Genomic DNA, 25,208 nt, shown 5'->3' with positions numbered 1-25,208 from the left:
CTAGAGCTCCTTCTACTCCTCGCCAGAACTTTCTGCTAGGGACATAAGGAGCTAGGAATGAGGAATAATCTGATATTTCCTGAGGCGGAAGGGTTTGATCTTTCTGGACCCTTTCTTCCCAGGAGATCACTGGGAACCTTAGCCTTCTCTACCTTGTCGTGAGAGAGAAGCCTTAGAGCCACTGAGCTGCCTTGGTTTCCCCCAAAGTGATTAGCTGCTGCTTCTTTTTAAAGATTTACTTTATTTATTTTAGAAAGAGAAAGAGAGAAGAGCAGGGGTAAGAGCAAAGGGAGAGGGACAAGCAGACTCCTAACTGAGTGCTGAACTGGACAGGGAGCTTGATCTCACGACCCTGCGATCATGACTTGAGCCAAAACCAAGAGTTGGATGTTCAGCTCACTAAACTACGCAGGCACCCCCCATAGTATCCTTTATTTATTTTTTATTTATTTTTTATTATTTTTTAAGATTTTATATTTTCACTTGAGGAAAAGAGAGACAGAGAGCACAAGCAGCAGGGAGGGGCAGAGGGAGAGTAAGGAGCAGACTCCCTGCTGAGCTGGGAGCCTGACTTGAGGCTCGATCCCAGGATCTGGAGATCATGACCGGAGCCGAAGACAGATGCTTAACCATCTGAGCCACCCAGGAGCCCCCCGCATTGTCCTTTAAATGGGCCATGTGATCCCTACTCCACAGTCCCCATCACCCCTACTCCTCAGTCCCCATCCCTCCTTATTGTATAACACATAGCTTATAGCATCCATTTCTGCTAGCAGCTCGCCCCTGGGATCAGCCCAATCCCCATCATAAGGTATGGAAACCCCCCCTCCAGAGCAGGCACTTAAAACATGTTGGATGGATGGATGGGTGGGTAGACAAGATGGGTAGATAGATAAACTTGGAAAATATTCCATTAACGTGGAGCAATGACCTTTCTCAGCACGTTCAATGTCCCATGGTCAGACAATTCTTACAGACTTGAAAGTCTTGTGTTACCCATAGTTTCTGGGTGGTTTGGTTAGGATGGAGCAAGTTGAGAAATCAGGGTGTTGTCTGATGCTGGAGGTCCTCATTGTAGGTTGTGATCTCTCTGTGGAATTGACGGAGGTGTCTGAAATGTGGGTGGGGTACTGGCACTGGGCCAGGGTGCTGGGCGGGATGGCGAGGCTTCAAGGAGATGGTATCTTAGGATGCCTGAGGTGGTGAGGTTGGGTGGGGTGGGAACAAGCCAAAGTGGATGGCTTGGGCTCCTATCAGTGAGAAATCCGACTTGATGGGGCATGTCAGGGTCTGTGTCATGAGCAAGAATGATGATAACTTTGTCTCCCTCAGACCCCCTCACTTCCTGATTGTCCTTGGGTTATGCCCTTGTCTTAGAACAATCTCTTCTCCCATCTGCCCCCCTGAAAGATTAGATTAAAAATATTTATTACAGTTTGGCCATTACTTTTCTAGCATGAGTGATTTCTCATTGCCCTTAGGATAAAATCCACACTCTATACCACCCCCTACCCAACCCAACATGCCCTTGCCCTCCTCCCTGAACTAAACTCCTATCTCTCCACTCCCTTTCCCTCCCCTGGTCCCCCGGTGTTGCTTGCACATATCAGGCTTTTTGTCACCTTAAGGCTTTTGCAGTCTCCAGCTACTCTGGCTGTCACCTACGTCCCCTTCGGGTCTCTGCTCTTCATAGATACTTATTGCCCCAACCTCCTACCTTCTATTTCCCTCTGTCCTCCTCTGACACTCTGACATTTTCTTTTCTTCATTTCTAGTTATGAGTGTCTGAAATTGTCTTATTTGTGTATTATTGTGTTGTCCCCCAAAGCAGAATGCCAGCACCAGGAGAGCAGAAATTTTGCTGTACTGTTCATAACTTTGATCCACAATTCCTACCTAACACAGTGCACGGCCCATGCTGGGCACAAAATGAATATTTATTTTTGCATGAATGAGAACCTCTCAACAACTATGTGCTAGGGTTTTTGGAGAAGATGCGCGTTGGGTTTTAGGACACAAGCATTTAGGTGGGTTGCGACTGATGTGAATTGTGCTCCAAGTGGTGACAGGCAGGTACATCGGACTGTTCAGGTCAGACTGGACCCCAGATTTTGGGAAACAGGAGTCTTAGCTAGGCATGGCCGAGTCAAACTTGTGACTTGAGCAGCGTCCAGTATGGTATTGGTATGATCTGAGATCACTGAAGAAGAATCAGACGTCCCCATTGTTGTAGCTAAAGAAGACTGAGACCCAAGCGGTGTCTAACAGGCTGCGTGGGGCTGTTGGAGGACAGACTCTTGTTGCTGAGGAAACAGGTGTCCTCAGGGGCGCTGGCTGCGTTGGGCTGTACCCCTCGGCTGGTAGGTGGGTTGAGTTGTGACCTGAGCAGTTCTACGCCCGCATTGGGCGAGGACCTGGCCCAAGCCGGCGCGCCCGGGTTGGGGGCGGAGGGGCAATACACCGGGTGGCTGCAGCAAACACCTGGGGAAGGTTCACCTGGGAGCGGCTCACCTGGGATGTCCTGGACAGGCGAGTCCGCTCGCTTCCGCGCCAGACAGGCCGGCCCCGCCCCCCGACCAATGGCTGCGCGGAGGCCTGCCAAGCCGGGCGCGCATTGGTCCGGCCGGGAAGGGGCGGGGCGGCGCGGGGGACGCTTAGGCGCTCGGCCTGCTGGCGGCGCTGAGCGCTCGGCTACGCTGGGCGCGGCGCGAGCGGAAGTGGCGACGCTGGCGTCCCCGGAGTCTGCGGCGGGCGGCAGTGACGGCCCCAGCGCTGACGGCGGCGGCCCGGGGGGCGGCGTGGACGCCCACGGCGCCGGCTGGGGCATCACCGCCGGCCTCGACCCCGAAATGGCGCTGCTGGCGGAGCACCTGCTGAAGCCGCTGCCCGCGGACAAGCAGATCGAGACGGGGCCCTTCCTGGAGGCGGTGTCCCACCTGCCGCCCTTCTTCGGTGAGCCGGGGTGGAGGTGGGGAGCCGGCCCGCAGCTCTGCCCCAGAGCGCTCCCAGACGCCCGACGCCCCCGAACCCCCATCTCCCGAGCATCTTCCAGCCATCCCTCTCCTAGACACCCCGAATCCTGTTTCCCCAGGTACCCAAGACCCCCTTTCTTTCCAGGCATCCGCAGTTCTCCCTATCCCGGACCACTCCCAGATCCTCCTCCCTCCAACATGGCACATCCTCCCTTTCTTCCCAGAAACCCCCAGATGCTCCGTCTCCATTCCTTCATCTCCAGGCGGCTCACATTCCTCCATATCCTTCAGATGCCCCCAGTTCTCCACTTTCTTGGGCTCCCCCAACCATCCCTCTCCCTCAGACACCCCTCAGTTTTCCAGTCTTCCGTCTCCTTGAAAGCATCCCACCCCTTCACCCTCAAATCCTATATCCCTTACCCCATCGTTCCCTTCTTCCTTTTCAGAATGACTTTCAACCCCCCTCCCCTTAAAATAATCCTCCCATTTCAAAAGCCCTCTCTTTGCCTTATTCTCCTAGCCTCTCCCCCACAGGACCTTGTGAACCCCTCTTTCCTCAGAATTCCCCCATTCCAGATCAAAGACACCCACCCCACCCACACTCCAAAAGAGATGCAAGGAAGCCAGGAAGGAGGAGGAGGAGGAGGGGTTTGAAGTTGGAGTTTTGAAACTCTGGCAAAACCCTTTGTAGGGGGCACCACCTAAGCTTTTTCCTCCATTTAGAATGGGGGTTGGGACAGGGGAAGCTGCTTTGTGGGGGTGACATCAGACACAAGGGAGACCCCTCCCTTGTATATCAGGACCAGGAAGGCTGTGGGATCGTGAGGAAGGCAATCCCTAACCCAGCTTCAGAGCCTCATCCCTCTCTTCCCTGAGCCCAGCCCAGGCCCTGGATGGAAAATGGGAAATAGAAGACAATACCATCTGCTCCTGCCCTTTGCCTTTCGGGTCCTGCCTAAAGGGTGCAGCTTGAACCTCTGCATTCTTCTCTTCCTTGTGGGCTTACCCAGCACCCTGCCCTGCTGGTGTGCTCAGTGGCCTTGCAGGAAGATCCCAGTCCCCAGGACAGAGGTTGGCGGCAACCCACAAAGAGACAGAACCTTAACACTGACTCGGAACTGAAGAGATCTGGCACCTGGGCAGTCACTCATGTGCCCCCTCATGGACGATCCCCCCGCATCCCTGAAATGGGGATGCCGGTCTCTAAGGCTAGCTGCAAGGAGTGTGTAGAGCGCTGAGGCTTTAAGTGCCAGATAGATCCTAGCTGGGGGTGGCATGGGGTGGGGGGGGTTGTCATATGAGTTCCTGGATTGAGTTTTGGTTCCTTCCCATAGTAGGTGATTAATCAGTGTTGGAGGGAGTGCAGTCGCTGGGTTTGTATGATCCTCCGACCGGGGTAAGCAACCCGACAGCAGGGTCTTGGTCCTTTATGTCTGCCATTGCGTCCTTAGGACCCAGAACAGTGCCTGGCACATAGTGGGTGCTTAGTCAGTACTCACGGACTGAAGGAAATGTGCTTATTATTGGTATTTCAATTGTTGAGATAACACAGACCCTCCAGGCAGGGGCTCAAGGAATCTTTTATTTGTGCCCTCCGCCACCCTTCCTCTTGTTCTGTGAACATTTGCCGGACAGAGCTGGCATGGCCTGGACAAGGATTCAGAATCTGTTGAAGCTAGTGGTTCTCCGCTGAGGGCGGTTTGGCCCCCTCAGGGGACATCCAGCAATGTCTAGGGATATTTTTGTTTGTCACAGCTTGGGTGGGGGGCGTGCAGAGAGGTGGCCACTGGCAGGTAGGAAGGCTGCAAAATACCCTCCCGTGCACGGATCAGCCATGGCCACAAAGAATGGATCCAGCCCCAAATGTTAGCAGTGTCGAGAGAAACCCGGAGTTAAGCCCTGTGATCTTTTCATTCCTTATTGTCAGCACTGGTACACATCCTGTGGTTCTGTAGCCCCTGGAATTGGGGGTGGGGTGGGGTGGGGTGGCGCTTCATTGGATATGATTATGGCTGGTTTTAGAGGAAAGGGGATGGTGGCCTCTAGAGCCAGCAGTGCTCTGATGCCTGAGGCTGAAGAGCATCCCCTCCTCCCTTTCCCCGATCTCAAAGGACCCTTGTGTTGGCCGTGAGCTGTGTGCTGTGGGCAATCACATCTGTTGACAGAGCCCCATTGATACAGAAACTCCAGTGGGTTGGCCCACACAGAATCGTTCTCAGCACTCTAAAAAGAAAGAAAAAAAATGCAGTGGTCCATTTGGAACCATTATGCTCATCTGGGGAGAGGAGTTCCTCTGGAGGATTTAAGGTTTCTGAGGACGCTCCTACCAGGGACTTTTCTCTGGGACTCAGGGGCCAGTTGAGATCCATTGTTGGCTGTAACACAGGGGCTCTGTGAGCTTTCGGGAGCGGCTGGTCACCTGGATGATCTGGGTGGTTTGTGTGCGTCTCTTGAATGGAGTGGGTCTGGCTCAAGGGTTGCAAGAAGTCTGCGGGAGGTTGCAGTGACAGTTCCCTCCAAAGCAGTTGAGGCCAGATCACTTTTTGAGTTGGGGGCCACTCTGCGCCTTGGAGAATGTTTGAATGACGTCCCTGGCTAGACGCCAGTAGCATCCCCTCTCCCCAAGTTGCAGCACCCAGAAATGTCTGCAAGGAGACGAAATATGGCCGAGAACCACTGTTCTTGATATACATGGGGCAAGGGGCTGGAAGCTGTGTTTTTATTTTTTAACTTATTTTTATTTAAGTAGGCTCCACACCCAACATGGAGCTCAAGGTGGGGCTTGAACTCACAACCCTGAGATCAAGACCTGAGCTGAGATCAAGAGTCGATCATTTACTGAGCACTTACTATGTGCCAGTCCTCTATGTGGATTCATTCCGTAATCCTCTCAGAACCTTTGGAGGAATGGTTTTTTGGTTTGTATGTCTTTGTTTTGAGAGCATCTCTCCCAAGCTTTCAGGGTATTTTCCTTCTGGACTCAGTTTTACCCACCTTTAAGGGGAAAAGGTATAAGCTGCCTTTTCCACCCAGCTCTACAACCTGGCCATCTTTCCAGGCAATCATCATTTTTCGGTGCTGCTTAGAACTCCTTTGTTTGAATGTAGCTGTCATTTATGTAATCTGTGCCACCCCTCTCACCCCGTGGGACATTCATATTGCTTCCCCTTCTCTGCTCTGGTAAACAATGCTGCAGTGAACATCCCGGTGTATGTTTCATTGTGTACTTCTGTTGTTAGTTCTAATTTTTAGAAGTGAAATTGCAAGGTCGATGCATGTGAAGGCTTTTAACCTATTAGAGCAACAACATCACTTTCACTTCTGTCCGGTGTGGTTTGTGGCAGAATAGGCTGGCCTGGGTGGGTGCTGATTCTTGAGGCTGCAGGTCAGATGTGGCTTAGAGCATCCCCCTTGTGGGCTAGCCCATCCTCCTTCTCTCCAGCTTTTACCATGCCCCCTTAGAGTCCAGCCCTTTGTCCATCTTCTTCCACCTTGACCCAGTAATTGGATCTCACCTCTGAGTGATCAGCTTGCAACTGACTTGGGAGACCTGCTCTCTCCTCTTTTAGGTCAATCATACAGCAATGTCCTCCAGCATTAATAGCTAGAGGGCAGAGGGAGAGACTTAGATGTCATTTCATCTTGTCACTCCCTGCCCAGAAGCCTCAGTGGCTCCCTACTACCCCACCTTCAGATTTTTGCTGTAGCCTCTCTGAATAGCTTACAGCCCCACAAACGGTACCACACCATCACTTGCCTCTGCTTGGCACACCACTCTTCTCCAGCCTACCACCTTCGCTTTTGCCTGACTGGTTTCCTCCTATCTCCACGGAAAGGTTGCCTCATCCAGAAAGTCTTTCCTAACTCCCTTAGACTACCGTAGAACCTATCACATTCTGTGACTTCGAGCCATTTCAGTGCCTAGCCCTGGGCAAGCTAGATGTGAGGGCAAGCTGCGTGAATGCTTTTGGTTCCTCTCCCATTTCCCCCCCTGCCCCCAGGTTCTTTCTAGAAGCAATTTTTCTTTTCTCTCCCTTTCTAAGTTAAAATACATAACTCCTAAACCATACCCACGGCAGGCATTATTAATCAATTGTGATCCTGTTCTCTCCCTTTTAGTCTAGACACAACCTTGGTATTTTTCTTCACATGCTGTTCCAGGTCAGACGTGGTGTGTGACATCACACCTATCCACTTTCGCTGTTTAGGGAGATGGTGCGAGAACCAAACGGGATGATTTCCGTCTCCCAGGTCCTGAAATCCAAATTCTGGGAGTGATTTTTCTTCATTCAGATCTCTTATTTAATTAAACGAATGTCTAGAGAATCAGGCCTTACACATATCTGGTGCTCGTCAAGTAGTCCTAGAGAAAACCCCAGAAAAAGTGATTTCCCATCCCTTTGGTTCGGAGCTTGCTAAATTTTGGGGGGTCAGTGGCAGCCCAGAAGCACAGAATAATCTTGTTATTCAGCCAGAGAATCGAGGCCCAGGATGTAAAGTGACTTGCCCAGGGTCACACAGCTGGGAGTTAACGAGTAGAGTCTGACTATAACTCAGAACTCTGGCCTCCGGACTCCTTACTCAGTTTTGGCTTGTGCATGCCTTCCTGCTCTCCTGGCTTCCTGTCTGAGAGAGGAGAACCGTCCCTTCCTGCCTGCCATGGAGCCAGCCTGGACTGGAAAAGCACAAGGCTCGGCCCGGCCCACAGTGACTTGTCCAAGATGCAGGGAACCGCAGACCAGATATACAGGTTTTGTCTGGGGTGTGTGCCTCATCGTTGGCCTGCCCAGGGGGGCCCATGACCCTTGCTCATTTGAATGCAAGTGTGAATGACTAGGATATGGAAGTCCTCCAGTGGGGAGGTCCCAAGCAGGTCAGATTTTCCTGTAATTGGGATGAGGCATTAACCCGCCTGGGAACCAGCCCTGTTAGCACCCCTTGGTCTATGAGTAAGAGGTTCTCCTTCTTTAGGGAAGGTTATTCTCCCCATTGCGGCAAGCACCTTCCAGACCTTGGGACCACCTGTTTTGGTGGTTTTGCAATGTTTTGTTTTGCTTTTTAAGTTTCTATGGATAGATGTTTATTTTTGGTTTTATATAGAATATCCTCAGAAAGAGAAGACGGTCTGTTAACCCTCTTACTACAGCAGGTTAGTTCTCATTCTGGTTGAGTGTCTGTTGAGGGCTGGATTCTCTAGGGATGGGACGTAGACCATATGCCTGGGAGGGACACTTCTAGAAGGAAGAAACTAGGTCCTGTGAGAAAAAGAAGCCAAAAATACCCTTTCTGCAGTGGGTTTTTGCAATCTTGAAACCACCCACAGACTCTCGTTATTAGTTGGCAGTGCATTTGCAAGTAGTGAGGGCCCACTGGGCTCAAGGAGCACCTACTGTGTGCCTGCTTGTCGTCCTAATGCGTCCCGCTTCCGATCTCCTCCAGCCCCAGTAAGATCGGGGGAACACCTGGCGGGAGGGCTTCCGCTGGCCCTGTTTTCTCAGCCTCTTGTCTCCGGAATGGCTGTAGGTTGGCTGCTTTTGAGGCCCAGCAGGGAGGAGTCACTTTGGGTAGACCAAGACAACTGGGGTCTGTGGTGTGCAGAAGGCCTTACTCTGAACATCACAGGTAGATGAATGGAAAGAAATAGGGGCATTGGTGCCGGGCTGAGCCAGCCCGAGCTCCCGCCCTGTTTCCCTGGTGCCAAGGCTGGGTCTGCACAGAAGCTCACCCCCTCCCTAGGCCTGCAGCCCCGACTGTAAAGCAGGGATACCGGGCCTCCCAGGAGGACTGATGGAGGTGATCTTCTCCAATAATTTGGTACTCGATGCCCTGAATTGCTCCACCTTCGCACAAGTAGGACAGGTGGTCCTAGGCCTTCAGACACTCTCTCCCTTGCCACACGGCCCTTGGGAAACGAAGATCTTTCCCAAAGAAGCCATCTCTGGGTCTGGTGATGGGCTGCCATCTGAGACTGCTCCCAAAAGCTCATTTATAACCTCCGAAGGTCAGCATGGAGCACAGACCCAGGGCGCCCATCTGCTCTGTTCTCCAGGGATGGTGATCGTGTCCTCCTCTGCTCCATGTTCTGAGGAGTCTGGCTCTTGGGTCAAGGTCCAAAGTCTGTCCTCTCCTCCTGAAGGGAATAAAATGGAGAAACAGGACAAAAAAGACCAACTGTCCGTTCTGTTTCTTGCTAGCTTAAGAGGACCTCCTCACCTCCAGCGTGGGGCTGCTTGGAGGAACAGGTCCCCGCTGCGAATCCCTTAGGGGCAGAAAAGTTGGGCCCTCCTGGGGCCAGGCAGTGCATCCTGCCAAGGGGAGCCACCTAGTGGGTGTCAAAGCAAAAGGAAAAGAATGAATGACAGGGCTTTATAAAATATAATGCATATCCCCGTGCCCTGTCCCCTCCCCCCCGCTATCATAGCTAGCTTAACTCCCATTTTGAGTGGCTCCCATGGGCCATAAGTGGCTAGTTGAAAGCCACTTATGATGACTCCAGGAATGAAGAAGAGTTGTTACCATTTTACAGAAGACACTGAGGTTCAGAGTGGTGAAGGGATTTGACCAGGTGGAGCAGCTAGAAAGTGGGTCTGCAGGGCTTAGATGTGGGCAGACTCTGCAATGGGGGCAGGGGGGCAGTCTTAAGTTGGCAGAGTCAAGGCTCTTTCTTCTGGCCCTTCCTCATGGCTTGTGTGTTTTGGGCAGGGGAGTAGGAGGTCCCCACCTGGCATGACAGTACTTATTTCCCTGAGCCCTGGGTTGGCAATGCAGAGGTTCTGGTCTTAGGTTTCATTGTTTCCATTTAAAAAATACCACGGGTGGGGGTTAACTCCTTTTGTTACCTTGTTACAGTGTTACTTGTATCAGGGGCCTTTTTTCTTTCTTTCTTTCTTTCTTTCTTTCTTTCTTTTTTTTTTTTTTTTTTTTTTTTTTTTTTATTGTTAGAGTGTTAACTGTAGGTGAGCTTTTAAGTCATTAGAGCTGATCAGCCCTCTCCAGGGTCCTATAAAAACCAGCTAGCTCACACTTCTCTGTGCTCGGAAATGATTCATTTTCTGAGTTGCTGTTCCCCCCAGTTCCTTACTCCACTCCCTTCTGAGATCTCGTTTTTTTTAGCCTTCTGGAATACATTTGAAGTCATGACTTTACGACTGGAGGTTTCCTGCTAATTGTATCCATACCCATTCATGGAGACCCCATTCCTCCCTCCCTTTCTTCCTCTCTTTGTCTTTTGATTTCTCAGTCATTAGGATCATTCTTTCCTGGATTTCCTGTGCCAGTTGCAAAAGATGGAAATGATGGTATCATTTATATAGTAGTAATAATAATAAGCAAAAGAATACTTCTTTGTTTCTGGGGCGCTTCCTAGGTGCCAGAGACCATGCCGAGCCCTTTACACGCACAACGTGATTTAAGCCTCAGGTCAGCCTGATGAGTCAGAGTCCATTTTGGGCCTTGTTATACAAATGAGGAGATGGAGGCTCAGAGAGGTTAACTGATTTCTCCCAGGCCACACAGCAAGTGAAGATAAACCCATTTCCCAACCACATTCCCATGTCAAGGCTGGTTTTTGCCCAAGGAAGCAGGTAACTGTGGACAAAGAGAGTTGGCATGTCATAGGGGTGATTTTTTTTTTTAAAAACTAATGTTTTAGATCATTTGTAAACATTCTTTCCTCCTTAGCCAGGATTTTTTAAAATGGCAACTCACAGAACAACAACAATAAAATGCCTTATCTCAATAAGTTTTAGTTTTAGGAAGGTGGGCATTCTTAGTGTTCTTATTCTTCAGAACAGGCCTTGTTGCAAACTGAGCCATCATACACACACATAAACACCCCCCCCACATACCTGTGGATTAATAAATGATTCACCTCCCTCGGCTGTAATTTGAGTGCCTCTCATTATGATCCTGTAACCCAGGACCTGTAAAGTTAATCCACCCCACATCTTTAACAACAAAACCTTATTATCCAGCTGTTGTGGGAAAAAAAAATTGAATATGAAATAGAACCTTCCCAAACCAGGCTCCTAGCATCAACAACACAGGTATCCTGTTCTTCCTTTCTGGAGTAAGTATTTATGGGTTGGGCTAGGTGTTTTGAGTCCTGAGTCACACAGGCCGAAAGTGAAGGCATTGTCTAAGAAATGGAAGGCTTTGTATTCCCAAGATGCACTGAGAGGGTGGGCCAGGTCTGGACAGGTGTCAGGGGTCAACTCGCATGGAGCATGCTGTGTTCTCCCTCAGAGCACAGGGACTGTTGCTTTCCCCCCACGCTGAGGCCAGCGTGGGCAGAAATGAGCCTGATTCTGGGTGGCATATGCTAACTACTGGTTTGCAGGGACTTCTGCTCTCTGGCTGATCTCACTCATCTGAACTGTGGTGAGGACCCAGGTAGGAGGTTGTCCAGCCAGAATAGTTGCAGAGGCCAGGTACCAAATGCTCTTTTGGTACCCACATTTTGCAGGTGATGCTTACACAGTTGGCTATTTATTTTCCAAGTATCTAGCAAAATGAAAGCACTGCAGAGAAAGCAGGAGGAAGTGACCATTGCCCCTCAAGGCAAGTTTCTTTTTGAACTGTGCAGAGCTGTTTAGTGAAGGGTTGAGGGGGTCTGTGAATTTATCGGGTCACACCTTTATCATCATTCATAGTTTCAACGATGGCCCCGTTCAGAAAACTGTGCATGGTGTGCTTTACAAAAGCAGGGACATTTGTGTTACCTTTTGATGAATCTCATACAGAATGGCCAGTGCATTCATAAAACTTGGTAGTGAGAAAATATTTCACTGCTTTCATTTCATTTTCTTATTATTCTTGAGATAAGGCATTTTATTATTGTTCTGTGATTTGCCATTTTTCTCTTGAGTTGGGTGTCTTATTGATTTGTGAGAGCTCTTTACATATTAGGGACAATAATCATCAGTCCATGGTTTGTTTCACTGATCAGCACCCTCAACCATCAGTTTGTTGTTTGCCTGTGATTAGTGATGGGATATCTCTTCATGCCCCACACAAGAGGTCGCTGGATTCTGTAATCAGATTTGTGGTATTTTCCTTCATGCCTTCTGGGTTCAGTAGCAGGTTTAGAAAAATGTTCCACACCAAACAGAGGGGGCCATTTGCCACATATTCCAGATAACCAAGGCCTATCTGTATTGAGAATCTGTGCTCATTAGAGTCGGTCCTATGGAGTAAGAGGGTGGAGTTATATCTGATTTTTCTTTTCTTTTTTTTTTTTATGTTTTTTGTTGTTGTTATTGTTTGGCTTTTTTGTTTTTGTTTTTTTTTTTGTAGACAACTTCCTTTCTCCCTGGAGATGGGAGGAAGAACGAGGTAGCCTTCCAAGCCCCCTCCCTCCCTTCTGGCAGAGGGCTTCTGGATGGCATTTTAAAGAGCCTGTTTGCTGACAACAATTAAAAAACAACTTTGAGGTATCTGCCAGACTGGTAAAACAAGAAAGACAATTTGCAGGCTGGGCTGCATAATTATAGGAGCGGTAAGCCTAGACAGTGTCACGCTCTCTCTGGAGCAGCAGCCGGCCTGAGTTTAAACTGTTTGAAAGGCCACCATGTGCTTGATGATTAAAATCATCTTCTGGTTTTCCTGTCAGAGTACTCTCCCATTGGTTGCGTTCACATGGGATGGAAACACTCTAGATAGAAAGATGAGGAAGTAGTGGAATGAGCCTGTGTCCTGTAATTATGTTTGAGTGCCTGGCTTCCCCTGTGTGACCCTAGGCAGGTCCGTTGGCTTCTCTGGGCCCTGTGGCCTTGGGGTTGTCACTTTGAACGGTGAGCACCCCTCGTTGTCCTGGCACCCGTGGGCTATGGCCAGTAAGGGGCCCGAGCCCGGCATGGACAAGGCACTGGTGCATAGTCACTCTGGACTTGAAATCTGAACCCTGAGTGGCAGGCTCTAGAATCCCACATGGCTGCTTCCCTGCCCCAGGAGGCTTGCTTCCAGACTGACCTCAGTGTGCGCATGTGGGGGCCACAGGGATACCTTGCTGTTGGAAGTGACTTCTGGTGTCTGTCCCCCCACCTCCCCCTCCCAGCTTCCGCTCTGCTTCCAGTCCTAGAAGGTGTGCTTGTGGCCAGCCTTCCTGCCCCCCGGTGGAACAGAAGCTTTTTCCCCGCGTGCAGGCCACGCTGCACAGAACAACCGCTGTCAAGGCCCGGCGACTGCTGACGGTGGGGCCTCGTTACCCACAGAGCACACTCTCAGGGGTACGGGGAACAAAAAGCCTTTCTTCTGCCACCAGGGCCACTTTGAACTGCACAAGAGCCTTTTCAGAGTCCAGGAGGCTGGATACCCTTTCACTGCCTCTCTGAAATGCATGTCGGATGACCGGGGTCACTGGGACGCGTCCATCAGTCGCCCAGGCACGGCTGACGATGGCCTCTGGTGAAGGCACCCCCCCCACCCCCGGGGTTCCTCTCTTCTTGCTTGGCTGGTGTGTCTTGCCATCAACCCGCAGCCCGACGAGCCTGGCCAGGGGTGTCCCACCTCATTCGGGCCCCAGATGCCACCTGAGCGCCTGACGGGGTCCAGTCACTTGCCAGGTGCCAGGGACACAGGGGAACCTAAGCTGCCTCGTCCCTGCCCTGTCAGAACTCGAGTTCAAGGGGGAGACGGAGGTAGATGGAGGCACATGTGGGACCACAAGCACGGTCCCAGTGAAACAGACTTGTAAAAAAAGCAAAAGGAAAATACATGACTTTAGGAGCAATAACCAACCAACCAACCACAACAAATATAACCCTGACTTTCCCCCCAGCACTGGATAGGACCATTTTCTCTTTTCTTTTTTTTATTTTTAAAGATTTTATTTATTTATCTGACATAGAAAGAGAGAGACCGCGGGAGAGGGAACACAAGCAGGGGGAGTGGGAGAGGGAAAAGCAGGCTTCCCGCTGAGCAGAGAGCCTGATGCGAGGCTCAATCCCAGGACCCTGGAATCATGACCAGAGCCAAAGGCAGACACTTAACGACTGGGCCACCCAGGTGTCCCTGTATGACCATTTTCAAACACAGGGAGACAGTGAAAGAATTTTACAGAGAAAATTTGTATACCCTCCCCCTCTCCTCTGCCATTAACATTTCACTGCCCCAGCTCGCCATCCATCACTACACCCGTATGCTGGGACAGTGTGCATTTTTGACGCCATCTCTGAGGAGCAGCCGTGCCTTTAGATGGGCTGTGCTGGTCCCCACATACCGCACACCCGTGGCACCTGTCTGGCCCCAGTGAGGGTCAGTGTTGGTGACCCCTGGCCGCGTGGCCAAGAGGGGAACAGGCACTGCGGGTGGCAGTGGGCGTCTGGGCTCATGTGCAGTGTTCGTAGAGTCAAGAACATCTTGTCCTTTGCGGGAGCTACTAGTCCCGCGCCTCAGGGCTAGCAAACGGCACGACCTGTCGAGGCTTCTGCTGGATGAAGGCCATGGTTCGCCAAGAGGGATGAAAGAGCAAGGTGGAGTGGTCAGCTCATGTAGGACTGCCCTGGGCAGGTGGGCCTGTGAGACTGGAGGGCAGCCAGCTGCCCAGACCCCCTAGCCCAGCGCCTCGGAGCTGCGCCAGCATGGCCCCCCGGAGGGAGGTTTGCCCCCACAGGCCCCAGCCCCATGCCCTACAGCAAGGGGCCTCGGGCAGTCAGAACATAGAGGGGATGCAGGCACAGGCCAAGTGGGTTCCTGTTTGGCAGAGATTCTGTGGGTCCTGGTGACTTATAAGCACAGCTGGGTGACATCTAGGTGGCATATGCTGGACCATGGAGCTTGAGGTCACAGAAATGATCCAAATCCATTTCTCTCTCTTTTTTTAAGATTTTATTTATTTGTCAGAGAGAGCGAGCACAGGCAGGCAGAGTGGCAGCAGAGGCAGAGGGAGAAGCAGGTTCCCTGCCGAGCAAGGAGCCCGATGTGGGACTCCATCCCAGGATGCTGGGATCATGACCTGAGCTGAAGGCAGCCACTTAACCAACTGAGCCACCCAGACGTCCCCCAAATCCATTTCTTGAGTGTTCATGCATTGGGCACTCTGCCAGATGCATCCAATGCATGGTTTTTAATTCCTGTGACGACCCCATGAATTAAGTGTTGTTACTGTCCCCTTCTGACGTGAGAGGAAACTGAGGCACACAGGTGAGACTTGTTCATTAAGGCATGGTCGAGGCAGGATTCAAACCCCACCTGGCTGGGTGACTACCCCACTTTCTTCCCATTGGGTTTTGGGGTATTTCATTACTGTTTCCCCAGTGCGCTTCCTTTAACAGCTATGCTTAGACTGTTCCCAATGGCTGGCCAGCTGTGGCCGGTCACCTTGGGTGGAATTCAGCCTGCGGTGGTCCCTCCCCCGGTCCTCTGCTCTTGCGCGGTCAAGGTGGTGTTCACACCGAGGCCCCCGCTGGGCAAGTAGAGTCTGGTACTCTCCTTTCCACCTCATTTCCACCTCCTCCCCACCCACCCATGGGTCTGGTACCCACTTCAGCCTGCTCCAGCGTCTTTGTCCCCTGCGCTCTGTATCAAGTGTGGAGGGTCTCTGGACGCAGCACTGAGGACAGCGAGCACGTGTTGGGGAGTTCAGCTGTCTTTAGGCTCTGAAGGGGAAATCCATGTTGAGCCTGCTCATCTCTAGTCCTCATGACAGTCTGCCAGGGGGTCCCAAAGGAGGGAAGGGGGCCAGGCCACCGGCTGCTCGCGTTTCAGGTCTACCAATTTCTAGGTCTGCCTTTTTGCAACCCAAAGGTGTCACTGGTAACACCAAGAAAGGAACCAAGAACGGGAAAACAAAACAAAACAAAACAAAAAACCCTCCAGTTAAGAACATTCTGATTCCAGAGATAAGAAAACATATGTCTTGGAAGTGAAATGTTTCAACTCTTGCCTGCGGCATGTCTGATCGGTCCTGTTGCCCCACTAGCTAGATGGGCAAGCTGAGGCCGGCGGAGCTGAAGGGATACACCCAGGCCCACACAGCCCGTGCGTGCAGAGCTGGGTAGGTCGAACCCACCTTCCTTATGCTCTGGTTTTTTTTTTTTAAGATTTTATTTATTTGACAGAGAGAGATCACAAGTAGGCAGAGAGGCAGGCAGAGAGAGACAGGAGGAGGCAGGCTCCCTGCTGAGCAGAGAGCCGGATGCGGGACTCGATCCCAGGACCCTGAGATCATGACCTGAGCCGAAGGCAGAGGCTTAACCCACTGAGCCACCCAGGCGCCCCTCCTTATGCTCTGTTAAGTGACTGGGATCACACTGCTGGTGTGTTCCCCCACCAGGCTCTAATGCAGGGTCTCAGAACCACGGAGCCTCTGAGTCCCCAGCTTATTTCTTTCTTAGAAGCTGGTCAATGAGAGGTTCATTTTTAATAAATCGGGCCCCTCTCCTGCCCTATAAGATTCCTCAGTCTGCCTCCTGGCCAGCTGGTCAGGTAGCGGTGACCTGCCTTATTGGCCAAGATGGGCTTATCAGAGCCTCAGTTCTGCAAGGTACTCTATAGCTGTGCTGCCCAGTGTGGCAGCCATCTCCACATGTGCCATTTATGTCAGTGGACGGAAGTCAAATTAAAGTGCAAAGCCAGCTCCTCAGTCACACCACATTCAAGTGTCCGGTAGCCACATGGGGTCTATTTTTAGTGCGGATATAGAACATCTCCATCACTGGATGAAGCTCTGGACAGTGCCGTCTGAGGGAGAAAGGGTACTGTGGACAAAAGGGTTTGCCCCCTAGATATTCCAGTTGCATTTTAAAGGCTCTGACAGGTCCTGCAGCAAGAAACCGGTCTCACCGGGGGCCCAGCACTCCATCTTAACTTGCCCACGAACCTTTTCAACACCTACAAATAGCGTGGCTTTTCCGTCAATACACTAACTGACCCTCCTTCCTGTTCCCAAGCCTATGTGGCCATTCCTGAATCTTCATCCTGGCTGGGAATCTGAATCTCTCTTCTTGTTTTGTCCCCAGATTGCCTCGGGTCCCCAGTGTTTACTCCCATCAAGGCAGACATAAGCGGCAACATCACGGTATGTACTTGGCCTGGCAGCCACAGCCCAGAGTCTGCTCCAGTGCCCTGCTCCCTGCCGCAAGCTTGAGAAACAGGAAGGAGATGGGGTAAAGAGGCTTGGCCCTCGGCTCATCCAGCTCAGGGCTCAGGGTTCCTGGTCCTCCTTTGCAGTCACACCTCCCAAGCACAGCCTGACTGGGACCACGATCTGAAGGGTTGACCTGAGCAGGAGCCCAGTTCTTGTGTCCACCCTGACCAAATCAGAAATAAATTCCAAAGCACACAGGTGCAGTGGCTCAGCCCTTCCCTTCCCTATTCCTGGGAGCTCCTGCCATTCCCTAGCCACCAACCCACTCCCCATGAGCATCCACATAGGGCCTGGCCTGCAGTCTTGGGCGCGTCCCAGCAGCCCTTTGAAGCTGGTCTGTCATTATCCACATTTTACAGATGAGGAAGCTGAAGCTCACCTAAGGTCACACAGCAAGGAAGGGGCAGAGGTGGGATTCTGAGCCAAGCCTTGTTCCTAGACACCCGTCCACTTCTGATGCTCAGTGTCTCGGGAGCTCTCAGTAGTGGTTGGAGAACACGGGCTCCGGAGCTCGTCTGCGCTGGAACCCACAGCCACCCATACCAGCTGTCACTGTCCCCTCTCTGAGCCTCGGTCTCCTCATCTGCAGACTGGGATAATGTCAGAGCTATGTCAGGATCACTGTGCAGACCAAACACAGCCGCGCGCCCGTGACCCGTCGGCTGGCGGGAGGTGCTCAGTACATGGAACCAGTCACGGCAGCTACGGTTACCAGCCCCGCTGCTGGACCTGGTGCTGGTGGGCAGGAGGCGGGGTGCTCCCTTGGTGAGCGTGGGGGCCTGCCATCTGTGAGGACAGCTTCTTCAAGGGCAACCCCCTGTGCTCCGTTTCAGAAAATCAAGGCGGTTTATGACACCAACCCAGCCAAGTTCCGGACCCTGCAGAATATCCTGGAGGTGGAGAAGGAAATGTACGGAGCAGAGTGGCCCAAAGTGGGAGCCACGCTGGCACTCATGTGGCTGAAAAGGTGACGGGCTTGGGCGGCAGGGTGTGTGTGGCTATGCGGCCTAGGGGCCCCGCTCTGCAGAAGAGGGACGTCCGGCCCTACTCTTGCCCCGCGAGGTCACCTCCGTTTCTTCCACATAGGCGCCCTTGTGCGATGCTAGTTAGTAGCTGAGGAAAAGCGCCCAAGGGGTCAAGGCCTGCCCGTTGGTGATGCTCCCTGTTCCAGCCCCACCAGAGACCTAGCAAGTGAGTGCATACTCCGGGCATTGTGCTAAACATTCCCTGCGCCTGATCGCATCTCATGTGGTGGGAGTTAGGTATGATGATGATTTTCGTCTCAAAGAAGGAGGCTAAATCATGTGCCTGGGTCACAAGGTCAGAGCTGGGATGCAGTGACCAAGCACCGTTGTGCAGGTTGTGCATTACACAGAGGTGACCTGTCTAGGGCTGGTTACATCCTGCATATGGTAGATTCATATGACAGCACTTGACAGAAATACAGTGTCTTGAGAAGAAACTCTTATCTAATTTGCACAGATTTGTCCCCTGGGCTGGGGGGTTGGGGAGCAGGGTACCTTGATATGGGATTTAAACCCAGATGATCTTACCCTAGACTTGAGAATGCTCATAATCACTATATACATTGTTTTTCCATCAAATACCTGAAGCCAGATGCGGTTGTTCCCATCTTACATATGAGGCCACCGAGGCCCAGAAAGACGCCGGGGACAGGCTGCGTTGAGCCGGCTGGTCACATTACACAGCTTGCTGCACTCACATTGCTCTCTGCCAGCCTCAGAATTCTCACAGCTGTGCAGACACCACGAAGCCAGGGATGCACTCTTGGCCCCACAGATGTTCCCGGTGTTGCCCTCTCTTGGGTCTGATGTCAGGTGCCAGAAAGGGTGCTCCTCCCCTGTCTCTCCCCCCATCCCCTGGAACCAGTCCCCTCTCCCCGACACACACTTCCCTGGTGAAATACAGCAGGGACAGTCAGCTCCCTGGAGGGCGCAGCCTTGTGGGTGTCAGGGGGTAGTTGGGCTGTGATTGACACCCTTACAGCATGTTGTAGGAACTGCCTCCACCGAGCTGCCCACCTGGGTCTGTCAACAGGACACTCCCGGGCTCGCATGAGGACTGCTGTGGTCTCTCCATCAGCATGCTCTGTGGGTTTCTGGAGAGGAGCAAGGCAGATGGTGATGTTCAGCCCAGTTAGGTTGTTCATGTCCAGGTCAGAGGTGGACGGAGCCAGATGACAGGGAGGGCAGGTGAAGGGAGATGCCAACAGGCTGAGCATGTGATAAGCACCTGCTCTGTGCTGGGTGTGTGGGATGCCCCACTAAATGAGGCAGGGCCCCACTGGGTGTATCACAGCCTGGGCGGGGCATCGGGCTGGTGGGTGGATCCTGACAGCAGGATAGCAGAGAGCCTGGAGCAGAGAGAAATCAGGGAGGGCTTCCTGGAGGAGGGGCACCAGGCAGATTCTCCGGCACTGAGTAGGAGGGTCCCAGGAGGACGAGGCCTTTGAGAGGTGGGAGGGCAGGAGAGGCCTGGTGTATCTGCTGCTCTGGGAGGGTCTGGTCCAGCGGGCTCTGAATGTGAGGCAGGAGCAGGGAGGGACCAGGTGCGATTGGACAAGGGTGAGTCCCAGCATGATCGGGGTGCTGGGGAGCCACCGAGGGCCATGAAGCTGGTCAGCAACAGGGTCAGATGGTGCTTCATCCTGGCTCCTGGGTAGAGGGCTGGTCATTTGGGCTGGGGGTAGGCAGGGGCTCAAGAGAGGTGGTTGACCCAGGGCAGGGCTGGGATTGTCTCCTGGGCTCAGTTCCACAGCCCAGGCTGATCCCTGATGGTTAGGGGTTCTAACTCAGGCACAGAGAATTTCCATTTATGTCATAGGCGATAAAAGATCCTTTAGTCCCAGTGTTCCTGCCCCTGAGAGCCCTCCAATTCGATCCCTACCTCCCTACAGGGAAGGAGCAGAGCAGCTCATGCAGGAACCCTGGAGGGACAGTGAGGGATGGCGAAGGAAGGAGTCCAGCTCGGGGGTGAGACAACTGAGTTCGCATCCTGCCCTTTGCCCAAGGCTTTCAGGGGTGCCTCAGTGTTCTCTGTGAAACGGGCGGATCATAGAGCTGAGGGAGCAGGAGATGAAATGTTGTGCATTAAGGGACTAGCTTGTACCCATCTTTGACATAGTTACCCTGCTGTACCCCATGGCCATGGCTTTCTCCTGGCTCTTAAAACATCATCCTTCCCCTGGAGGAAGGGCCCAATTGGCCTCTGTAAATGTGGACAGTGGCTTGGGGCCACGGTTGGGGTGGGGAGCCTGGGCGCAGGGCCAGCCTCTTCAGCATGCCCAGTGTGTCCAGAGTCCGTGGTCCGTGAGCCCTCAGAGGGCCAGTACCGCATCTTCAGCCCTCAAGTGCTGATGACCATCGCCTGCCACGCCAGCTAAGGCAGGCCAGGTGGGCATAGAGATGGGCAAGGCGGGCCCAGACCTGCCTCGTAGACTGTATAGCCCAGTGGTGACTGTGGTTGGCAAGACGCTGGGGACAGGCTACGTTGAGCTGGCTGGTCACATTACACATGAGGCAGGTTCAGGACAACAGCTGGGTGTTGACCCCTGCCGTGTGTGTGCATACCTGTGGCGCACAACAGGTGCCTGAGTCCAAGCACATCAGGGTCTGCCCCAGGCTGGAGTGCGCGGGCTGGGCGACGGGCCGCGGCGTGCGGGGTCCTGAAGGGCTGTCTCTTCTGTGCCACAGAGGCCTCCGTTTCATCCAGGTCTTCCTCCAGAGCATCTGTGACGGGGAGCGGGATGAGAATCACCCCAACCTCATCCGTGTCAACGCCACCAAGGCCTACGAGATGGCCCTCAAGAAGTATCATGGCTGGATCGTGCAGAAGATCTTCCAGGTGAGCCCCTTAGCCATGGGCCCCTCGGGCTCCCAAAGGGCTGCCTGTCTGTGCGGGGGGAGGCTGGTGCACCAGGGGGCCCTGTCCCGTGTGCTTGGGCCCAGAAGAGAAGAAAGGCTCCTGGACCCACTGGGGCATCTGCTGAAGAGACTCTGGCCTGCAGGGGTCTTGGTGGCTTATGTTGGGATGATACTGGCCCAGGTTCCTGGAAATGAGGCTCCCGGGTTGCCAGACTGAAGGCCCACTCTGGAGATGAAGAGGCCCGTGGGGCACCCTGCACACTGTTGCCAGCCACGCTGCCTCTCTCTGGGCCCATTCATATATATATATATATTTTTTAATTTAGTTTCCAGTCTCACAATTTTTTTTTTAAAGATTTTATTTGACAGACAGAGATCACAAGTAGGCAGAGAGGCAGGCAGAGAGAGAGAGGAAGGGAAGCAGGTTCCCCGCTGAGCAGAGAGCCTGATGCGGGGCTCAATCCCAGGACCCTGGGATCATGACCTGAGCCAAATGCAGAGGCTTTAAACCACTGAGCCACCCAGGCGCCCCTGGGCCCATTCTTCTTGCCCAGCCACTCCTGGCCCAGCCTCTAGCCTGCAGCCCATCTGCATTCCCCTGCGAACCGGGGTCTGCCAGGCTTGCCTCCTCCCACAGGGCACCATGGGCTGGGCCAGGAGCCAGGCTGGGTGTAGGCAGGAAGAGCTAGGCCCCCTCCAGGCTATGCCGGCATGGCTGGCGATAGGGCCCATCCACGGTGGGCGCCATGAAGCCCTGCCCTCCCTGTGTGCTGCTCGCTTGCCAAGTCCTCATAGCCGGCACCTGGGTGGTGAGGGTGTGTGCAGCCCACATCAGATTGTGTTCTTCACTAACGCACCACAGGGGGTGGGGGGGCGCGTGTGCAGTCTCCCCCCCATTTCACAGATGAGGAACTGGTGCTCAGAGAGGTTAACTGTCTTGCTCCAGGTTGCACAGTAAGAGGGGATCTGGGATTCTACCTCCCTGAGCCTTCGCCACCTCCTCTTGCATATGGGCGTAAACTAGGCCCCATCTCCAGGGGTCGTAATGATGATCGAACAAGCTAACACGTACAAAGTGCTCGGCGCACACTTTACACTGTCATTCTGTGTCTTGCCGGTGGTATTCGTCATGACCATACTATTTCAAGTTGCCTCAGCCTATCAGACTCAGCCTAAGCTGCTCATCCAGTGACGTCCTTTCCTTTCCGGTTCTGAAGTTCTGTGCATTTCTGGTTCTCTGTATTTCTCACCGATCAGGGAAGCCCTGAGAGTTATTGACGCGTAGCCCCATGAAGGCCAGGAGAGGCCACAGTCCGTATTAGCAGTGAGCTCCCCCCGTTCGCCTTCTCCAGAGCAGGGAACCCAGAGGCCAGAGGCTCTGGGGTGCTGGGCACCTGCCCCATGCCTGGTATCATGCCGAGCACTGGGCATCCACCCCCTGATCCTTTACAAGAGCAACCTGATTCGGTGGGTGCCATCATCATCCCCATTTTACAGATGAGGAAACCAAGGCTCAGATAGGCTAAGTAACCAGCTCAAGGCTCACAGCTAGTCGGTGGCACAAGCTGGACTTTGAACCCAGGTCTGTCGGTCCCCAGAGCTCGTGTCCGTCCTGCTGTCCCTCATGGGGGTAGAAGGACACACACATCCCTTCTGACGCCACAAGGAGCATGGATCTCAGGGACATCCACTCCCAGGACCCCACCATCCCTGGCCCTGCGGCCCTGCTTGGTGGCCCTACCAGTCCTCTAACACCATGCCGCCTACCCCCCCCACTTTTGCCCGTCTCAAGGCAGCGCTGTATGCGGCTCCCTACAAGTCCGACTTCCTGAAAGCACTCTCCAAGGGTCAGAACGTGACGGAGGAGGAGTGCCTGGAGAAGGTCCGCCTCTTCCTGGTCAACTACACGGCCACCATTGACGTCATCTACGAGATGTACACCAAGATGAACGCTGAGCTCAACTACAAGGTGTAGGCACGACCGGGGCAGGGGGCCCCTCACAGCACCTGGAGAACCCGAATCACTGTGAATCAAGCCGGCAGGCCACCCCTGGAGCCACCCAGAGGCCGGTGGAGGCCTGCAGGGGACGGCAAGCCCTGATTTTCTTTTTTTAAAAAGTCATTTTGGGTGGTTATCCTAACGGAGCAATATATAACAGTCCTACTTCCGAATCCCCTTTGAATTTCACAACAGCACAGACTGACTTCCATCCCTCCATTTCAGTGTGGTAAAAATCAATTAATGTTTCTAATCAAGTCCTAAGGGTTTTTTTTTTCCCCTTTCTCTCTTTTTTTCTTCCTCCCCATGCGGAGCATAACTCTGGGGGGAGCTGTGTGTCATACACCTCACTTGAAAAAGAAGCACATGTCCTTAGGATCCAACCAAATGATGTTTTGGGTATTTTAAGGACCATGAGGAGTTTGATTTAAAATTACACAGGGCCCCTGCAGTGGGCATTTTTTTTTTTTTTTTTTAAAGCAAACTGGTGTGTCTTCTCATGTGGTTTGTATGGCCTGACCTCACAACACTGTCATTATCGATCCTGCTTTTTCTTACTGTCTTTGGCCAGACGGTGTTTTTATAGCTGAAACCAACCAGCAAGCCTTTGATGGGCAAGTGGGGGGGGGTGTTATTTTAAAGCTATCAGGCACAAATAAGTGACCACAGTTGACTATATTTGCATTCTTCTGCATAGTAGTTTTCTTCAGGGACAGCTTTTCCAACCTAAGAAACTACCGACCATGTGTATTCTCTCAAAGGGGGAGAGGGCAAACCCTCCCATCTGCTGAGACCCAGGGAAACGCCTCACTGCCTTAACTGTCCTTCCTGGCACTAAAAAGAGCTGTATTTTTTAACGCGTTGGGGTAAACAGAGCAACCCCAGAGGAACTGATGTGTGTTACAAACCCAATGAGGAACAATTGGTGATTTTTATGCGAGAAACTAAATGATCCTTAATAAATAAATCTTTATTTTGGAATCACATCAGTGTGCTGTTTTGGTTCCTGATTCTTTTTTTTTTTTTTTTTCATTCTCCCGCCCTGGAACAGAGGTTACAGCTGGGGACCAGCCAGGGACCTGTCTTCTGGCCTCCGTGGTTTACCAAAATAGAAGTGGTGGCCACACTGAGAAACAGGGGACATTTCACACACAGGTCTTGATCTCTAGCTTCTTCCGAAAAAAAAAAAAAAAAAGGACTGCGTGGCAAATGCCAAGAGATAGCCGCCCCCTTGGCCAGATGGGACAAGTGGACAAACGCATTCACCAGTTTGCCACAGTCTCCAGTGATCCCGGCCTCCCTGACCTGTGGGGTTCTCGGCACTCTCTCATAGGCTGACACTTCTTCTGATACTAGCGTTAAATGGAGACAGAATCTTTATTTTACTTCATTCCTTGAGCCTCCATGGAAGGGGCGGGGGGTGGGGAAGAGCCTGGCAGAAGAGGAGGGGCAGGGCACACTCCAAGGTGAGGTATAGGCAAAGACCTGGTGGCTTGACACACAGCACATAATGCACATGCACATAATTGTGCTACGAAGGGATTTGAACATGATCCTGAAAATGACGAAACGCCTTCAGGTGTCTCCTGCTCCATCCAGCCAGGTAGCCAGTTTGGAAGGCTGCCTCCAGCATGACCAAGGGATGGACACCTGAACCAAATTTTTTACTGTCTCTGATTTCATTATATTTTCTACTGTTGCTGGTCTAGGAATGCTGCTGACCTTTCTAAGCTGTAACTGCTTTTCAGGCTTTTTTTTTTTTTTCCCCACTTTGGGTTTCCTGGAAACACAAAATTCTGCCAACACGTAAAAGGAATTCTGCATCTTCCTTTTAAAAACAGCCTTTCTGGGGGCGCCTGGCTGGCTCTATCCATAGAGAATGTGACTCTTGATCTTGGGGTGGTGAGTTCGAGCCCCATGTTGGGGGTAGAGATTATTTAAAAAAATAAAAGAGGGGCGCCTGGGTGGCTCAGTCAGTTAAACATCTGCCTTCCATTCAGGTCATGATCCCAGGGTCCTGGGATGGAGCCCCACATCGGGTTCCCTGCTCAGTGGGGAGTCTGCTTCTCCCCCTGCCTTCCCCCACCTGCTGGCCTGTACGCGCTCTCTGACAAATAAATAAATAAAATCTAAATACATAAATAAGTAAATAGCCTTTCTTTATGTCTCTAACATAGCACAATGGGACCAGAAAGGCAGTGTCTTCTTGTGGAAGGCCCATACTTTCTCTGGCCAGCCTCCTTCACTCTCGGTACCTGCTGGGCCCC

At 52.4% G+C, this 25,208-nt stretch overlaps 1 protein-coding gene across 1 annotated transcript; it reads left to right on the top strand.

Annotated features, from left to right (window-relative positions):
* Positions 1-2,684: 2,684 nt before the first annotated feature.
* On the top strand, positions 2,685-23,925 carry GLTP (glycolipid transfer protein). Its single transcript, XM_047697960.1, has 5 exons — positions 2,685-2,952; positions 16,931-16,989; positions 17,892-18,025; positions 20,772-20,922; positions 22,735-23,925. The coding sequence occupies exons 1-5, from the start codon at positions 2,850-2,852 to the stop codon at positions 22,915-22,917; spliced, it is 630 nt and encodes a 209-aa protein (XP_047553916.1). The 5' UTR covers positions 2,685-2,849; the 3' UTR covers positions 22,918-23,925.
* Positions 23,926-25,208: the final 1,283 nt, after the last annotated feature.

The sequence above is a fragment of the Lutra lutra genome, chromosome 12 (assembly GCF_902655055.1).
Source record: "Lutra lutra chromosome 12, mLutLut1.2, whole genome shotgun sequence".
NCBI lineage: Eukaryota > Metazoa > Chordata > Mammalia > Carnivora > Mustelidae > Lutra > Lutra lutra.
The sequence above is the reverse complement of the archived record's forward strand: the minus strand, read 5'-3'. Positions and strand labels throughout refer to the sequence as shown.

Bases quoted from the DNA above. Each gene is read 5' to 3' on its own strand.
- GLTP (XM_047697960.1), top strand. From the start codon at position 2,850: ATGGCGCTGCTGGCGGAGCACCTGCTGAAGCCGCTGCCCGCGGACAAG. The intron at 16,990-17,891 runs GTATGTACTTGG...GCTCCGTTTCAG, and splicing joins ACATAAGCGGCAACATCACG to AAAATCAAGGCGGTTTATGA. The intron at 18,026-20,771 runs GTGACGGGCTTG...TCTGTGCCACAG, and splicing joins GCACTCATGTGGCTGAAAAG to AGGCCTCCGTTTCATCCAGG.